The sequence below is a fragment of the Eurypyga helias genome, unplaced genomic scaffold (genome assembly GCF_000690775.1).
Source record: "Eurypyga helias isolate BGI_N326 unplaced genomic scaffold, ASM69077v1 scaffold7961, whole genome shotgun sequence".
NCBI classification, from domain to species: domain Eukaryota; kingdom Metazoa; phylum Chordata; class Aves; order Eurypygiformes; family Eurypygidae; genus Eurypyga; species Eurypyga helias.
Window position 1 is genome coordinate 33,078 of NW_010231424.1, and position 5,724 is coordinate 38,801.

At 48.8% G+C, this 5,724-nt stretch overlaps 1 protein-coding gene across 1 annotated transcript in view; it reads left to right on the plus strand.

Moving 5' to 3' along the window:
- XPO1 (exportin 1) overlaps positions 1 to 3,163 on the plus strand; it is a 33,194-nt gene extending 30,031 nt beyond the window's left edge. Inside the window, exons 21-24 of the mRNA XM_010161069.1 lie at positions 822 to 956; positions 1,071 to 1,230; positions 1,312 to 1,408; positions 2,105 to 3,163. Of these exons, the coding sequence (XP_010159371.1) occupies positions 822 to 956; positions 1,071 to 1,230; positions 1,312 to 1,408; positions 2,105 to 2,251 (539 nt within the window). The 3' untranslated portion in view covers positions 2,252 to 3,163. The remainder of the gene's footprint in view (positions 1 to 821; positions 957 to 1,070; positions 1,231 to 1,311; positions 1,409 to 2,104) is intronic.
- Positions 3,164 to 5,724: the final 2,561 nt, after the last annotated feature.

Sequence of the window (5,724 nt, forward strand, 5' to 3'; positions counted from 1 at the left end):
GAACCTCGCGAAGGCGCCTGCCCTGTAACTCCCGGGAAGTCCAGTGGGACAGTGAGCGATTGGGGCGGGGGCTGAACTCGCGGTCTGGGAGCGAGCCCACCGCGCAAGGAAAGGGCAACACCCTGGATAGAATTATGGTGAATTATGCTGCTTTAGGACTGTTGAAATTTGGGATGAAATTTCATGGAGCAGCTGTGCTTATCACTTACCAGACCTGAGTACTTAAAGCCTTCCAGAATGACAGTTGTCGAGGGAGACGAGGAGATGCTATGTGGAAGTCTTGAATTGTAAGCTCGTTATTCTCCGGGGCTTGGCGTACAGTACTGACTGCTGGCTAAAAGATCGTTGTGAAGCCACTTAGTTTTCAGCAGTTTGTTTTGTATTGGTGCTGGGAAGGGATGGGGCCAAAAGTACCTTTCCGTTGCATTTCACCTAGCAAAGTAGCTTAAGTTTTCGTGTAATTCTCAAAGCCAAAACACACTGCTGTCTTACATGAGCAAACCCCTCTCCTGGTAGAGGGTTTCTCTCACTTTCATTAGTACCCATGAAGTGATGCGATGGGTTCTTCATGCTTCTGTCACTTAATACTGCAAACAGAATCCGAGTCAAGGACTTAATCCATGGGAAAGCGGCTACAGCCCTCTAACGGCTACGTGAGGAAGTGCCTGAGAAAGTCCTTAACGAGCGTAACGGAACGCTTGGGTTTCAGCGCCCATCCGAGTTTCTCAGCATATTGGCATCGTTTTGGAAAAGGCCAGAATACACGCCGAGGTTTTAAGTGATCTGTTGGTAACTTAGTTTTTTTAATGGGTATTTTCCAGGACTTCAGATCCTTTATACTCTACTACAGAATGTTGCACAAGAAGAGACTGCTGCCCAGAGCTTCTATCAGACGTATTTCTGCGATATCCTTCAGCACATCTTCTCAGTCGTGACGGACACCTCGCACACTGCCGGTAAGAGCGCACAGGCGCGGGACAGTTGAGAAAAACAATCCTGTTGCACGTCAGAATCCCGTAGGAGTCGCGTTCCGAATACTGACGGCACGTGTGTCGCTGTGATCTGTTCAGGTTTGACAATGCACGCATCGATCCTTGCGTACATGTTCAACTTGGTAGAAGAGGGAAAAATAAGTACTCCTCTGAACCCTGGGAATCCAGTGAACAACCAGATGTTTATTCAGGAGTATGTTGCTAATCTTCTCAAATCTGCGTTCCCTCACCTGCAAGAGTAAGTCTGATCTTCAGAGAGTAAGTTTTACGCTTTAAAGTGGGTTCTTGGGGAATGCTGACTGAATGTCTTCACTGCTAGTGCCCAGGTGAAGCTGTTCGTAACAGGACTCTTCAGTTTAAACCAGGATATTCCTGCCTTCAAGGAACACCTAAGGGATTTCCTGGTCCAAATCAAGGTATGTTTGGCGTGTGGGTTTAGTTTTCAGACATGAAAAATAGTTACTGTTGGGAAGGACTTGGGCAGTGTTCGGTCAGGGTTTGTTTGGGGGGTACAAGTGCCGTTACAGCTGGTGAGAACTCTGCCTCACACGACTCCGCGCGGGGCATCGTGGCGCCTTCTCGGTGTGATGTGGTTTTGCACATCGGGCTTGTAGGCCACCAGTTGTGCGACTGACACGTCAGAGACGGCAGCAAAACTTGCTCCAGCGGGAAATGAAGCAAGTTGCTTTTTCACCAGACTTTGTTTCAGTTCGGCTCGGCAAGATGGGGACGTGTTGTGAAACTCTAGGGCCGGGCCGGGCTTTGCTTTTCCTGAAGATGCTAGAGTTGAGGGAGGTTGTAGGAAAGAGTTGTTGATTACCTTTGGGACTGCCATCGTCAGGTATTTCAAAAACGGTGACAGTCCTGCTCCTGGGGTGACCCGCTGCAGGCGCTGGGTTACTGCAGCGTCCCGCTCGGTAAGGCACAGTGGAGGTGGTAAAACGCTTTGCAGCCCTTCGTAGGAATTCTGGCTTCGGGAACAGAAGGCAGACCAAGCAAGCACAGTCTGGTGGGAAGCACGAAGGGAAGATGTGTCCTGTACCGTGTCGGAAGCTTATTGCTTGGCCTGAGGCATTTGACCGTAAACTAATGATTTGATGTGAATTGCGCAGGAATTTGCAGGTGAAGACACGTCAGACTTATTCTTGGAGGAAAGAGAAACGGCCCTTCGGCAGGCTCAAGAGGAGAAGCATAAACTGCAGATGTCTGTACCTGGCATCCTTAATCCACATGAAATTCCTGAGGAGATGTGCGATTAAAAAGAAAAGGAAAAAAAAATAAAACAAGTTTTGCAGTTTTCTTTCTGTACAGCTACTTTGTTGTGGTAGAAGAAAACGGCACTTGGATATTTGTTGACCAAAATGATGCCAATTTGTAAATTAAAATGTCACCTAGTGGCCCTTTTTCTTATGTGTTTTTTGTATAAGAAATTTTCTGTGAAATATCCTTCCATTGTTTAAGCTTTTGTTTGGTCATCTTTATTTAGATTTGCATGAAGTTGAAAATTAAGGCATTTTCAAAGTAATTACTTCATGCCCGTTTTGTGGCTAAGGGGAAAATGGGCGAAGCATAACTTGTAAAAGACTATATTGCAAAATACTACGATTTCCTGTAAGAGTATCGATTTTTAATTTGGGATCATTTTCTTTCTAGCCTGCCCTGCAGCCTAGGAGAAAAGGTAATGAGTAAACCAGATCGCATTAACAGTTAAGCAGAGGGCTGTAGCGCTGCAGTTGTTCTGGTGGGTTGGCAGCTGTGTGGACCGAGCGGGAAGGCTAGGCGACGTGTACCTGCGAGTTGTACGGCAAGTCTGCGGCAAGATCATGTGCATATCATCCCATTGTAAAGCGACTTGGAAAGAGTATGGGAACACAGTACAGTTAGTTATTTTTACACAGTTCTTTTGTTTTTGTGTGTGTGCTGTCGCTTTGTCGACAACAGCTTTTTGTTTTCCTCAATGAGGAGTGTTGCTCATTTGTGAGCCTTCATTAACTCAAAGTGAAATGGTTAAAATATTTATCCTGTTAGAATAGGCTGCATCTTTTTAACAACTCATAAAATAAAAAAAAACCTCTGGCTTTTGAGATGACTTATACTAATTTACATTGTTTACCATGCTGTAGTGCTTAAAGAACACTACTTAAAAGCAAAATAAACTTGGTTTACATTTATTTTTCTTTCTTCGGCTTATTCTTTCACTGGCTGAACATGCTGTGATCGTACTGAAGATTTGTATCTTGAAGGCGTAGGGAGAGGCCCTGGAGGTGTAGAGAAGTGTTGCTTCTGGCTTGCCGCATCTCAGGGACTTGGTGCTTGAAGCCGCCAGGAACCAGGCTGGGTTCCGCTCGGAAGTGCGGTAGCTGTTCAGGCTTACCCCGAATAAGTACTCCACGCTAGGCTGCTGTGAAATGCCAGGAGCGAGTTCTCTTCTCTCTCGGTCTGGGCTCGGCAGCCTGTTTCAAAGGGGGATTGTGCTCCCTCTCGACTGAACGGTTCATACCGGTACACGTTCATGACGTGCGTAGTCAAGCTCGACAGTTATTTTTCTACCTAAAGCTTTGTAGTTGAGTGATTTTCACAGACTTAGGAAGTACGGATACGGAAAGCAGTATGAACACTAAGATTGTGTGTGTCCCAGCTTCCCCGTCTGTCGCGTCTTGTTCTCGGTTTTCTGACAGTCGACGCTGTGCCCTCCCAAACTCCGTCCGTTCCTGCGGTCTCTAACCTTGTTGCTGTGGTGCGGGGCGCAGCCGTTCGCGCGGAGCCGTTCGGCAGGGTTAGGCGGTTGCGGCGGCGGCTTGTCTAGGTTTGGCTGCTGTAGTTCACTTTGTGCTGTGTAGTCACGCTGAGGTGCGTCAGTTGGCAGTGTTCGCCTAGGATTTAGCTGTGACCAGAACGTTTCTAGTCCGAGTACTGGCCCCTTTCCGTTCGCATCTCCATTTGCGCCGGCCCCGGCAAAGCGTAGCCGCTCCGTGTGAAGATGCTTGGCAGGATGAGTGTTGTGAGCTGGCGGTTGCTGAGCGCTGGGGGGAAGGTTCCTCCAGCCGGTTACGGCCAGGGCGTGGCATACCGCCTACCACAACTGTGAATTATTTTGATAGCGACTCATTTCTCCTTCTCCGTGACGCTCTTGGTTTAAGCTTTTCCATGTCTCCCTGTCCCGTTGATGTCTAGTTTTGTGTTCCGCTCTGGGCAGGCGGATGGTCTTTCGTCGCCAGTTTGAAGTACAGTAGCTGAAGTACTGCTGCAGGGCGCGTGCGGGATGGACAGTGAGTGGCTCGCGGCCCGGCTGAGTCGCAGCATTACGGAGCTGCCGATCATCAAAGGCTGTGCGGAGAAGGCAGGAAGCCTGGGTGAAGCGAATGATCGCGTCCCCCGCGTCGCAGAACTGAATGCGGCGGCGGCAGCGCCCTGAAGTCGGTTTCGAACAGAAAAGATGCGCGTCTGCTTTTAGGCGTGTCACCCCTTTCTGTGTTTAGGACTCGGGTTGGTCTGCGGGTCGTGGTCTGGTGGTTTACGGAGGAATTGTATCTCGCCCGAACCCTCAAACAGCAAATCTGAAATGTGTCTCTGAGGGTGACGAGAGAAGGGTCGTTTCGATGTTTTCGTACCTTTTGGATTATTTAGTAACAAAACTTAAATCGTAGGTTTTGCGTCCCTTTTGGCTCTAAGAACGTAACTGTGGTCCCGAGTTGTTCCCTTAAGAATCGGTGCCTTTCACCGCTCTCTGCAGATGCTATGAAAACGCAGTTCTGGATGCAGTTCTGGATGCTAACTAGAATACGACGTGCGTGCCGGCTCCTGCTGCGGTTCCCCTGAACGGTGAAGAAAGTACAATGTACGCCTAGGGGTTCTCGTTCCAGCGCACACTGTAACCTAAAGCGTGTGGGTCCAGAGCATGAGCCGCCGTGTAAACATCTGCCTAGCTTGTGACGACCTGTAAACCGGTGTTGTGTGCGTATTCCTGTGCAGGTTTCTCCGACCCCAATTCGCCGCGCTCTCCAGGTGCGTTACAAATGCAGATGCTGCGGGGTGTCTTCTGCGTTTACGTGGATCCGTTGCCTGTCAGCTGATGAAGACACCCCAAGTCCTCGTTTCAGGCTGCCATGATGTGTTTGCTACTGTAACTGAAGCAGATTATTTTCCAAAGCGTTTTAGGTTAGTTTGGTTTTTTTTTTTTAACTAGAATAATTTGGTGTATGTTAATTTTGATTGGTTAAGTGAACTATTTTCCAATAAAGCTAATATTTATGCAAAAAAAAAGCTTTAGAAATGCTCATCTCTCGAGGAAGCTTTGAGTTGCCCCTAACGGATTTCAGCACTGGAAAGGCAGCCAGGCTTCAGCCGGGGGCTCCAACAGGAAGGCGGATGGAAAAGCCGCGCTGTGCCGCAGCAAGCACCGCTGCGTGCCGAGATGGGTAGGAACGCTGCGTTGGGATGTAGCGAGGCTGACGGATGCCAGGGACTACTAATGCCGTGTGTGATACGGCGCCAGTCTGCCCCGCAGGCCGCTTATCGCTGGGTGAGTGATCGCTCTGGATCCAGGACTTCCGGGGTGCTCTCTGCACTCGCTGGAAAATGCCCAGACTTACTAGGTTTGTCTCCAGATGTGATGGAGCAAAATGGAGGAGTTGGAGATAACCTTTAAAAACATGTTAATGCCAGAAATGAGTAGAAGAACATCCTTCTGCCTTCGTCGTCCCCTCGCAGATGCAGCTCTGCGCTTGATTTC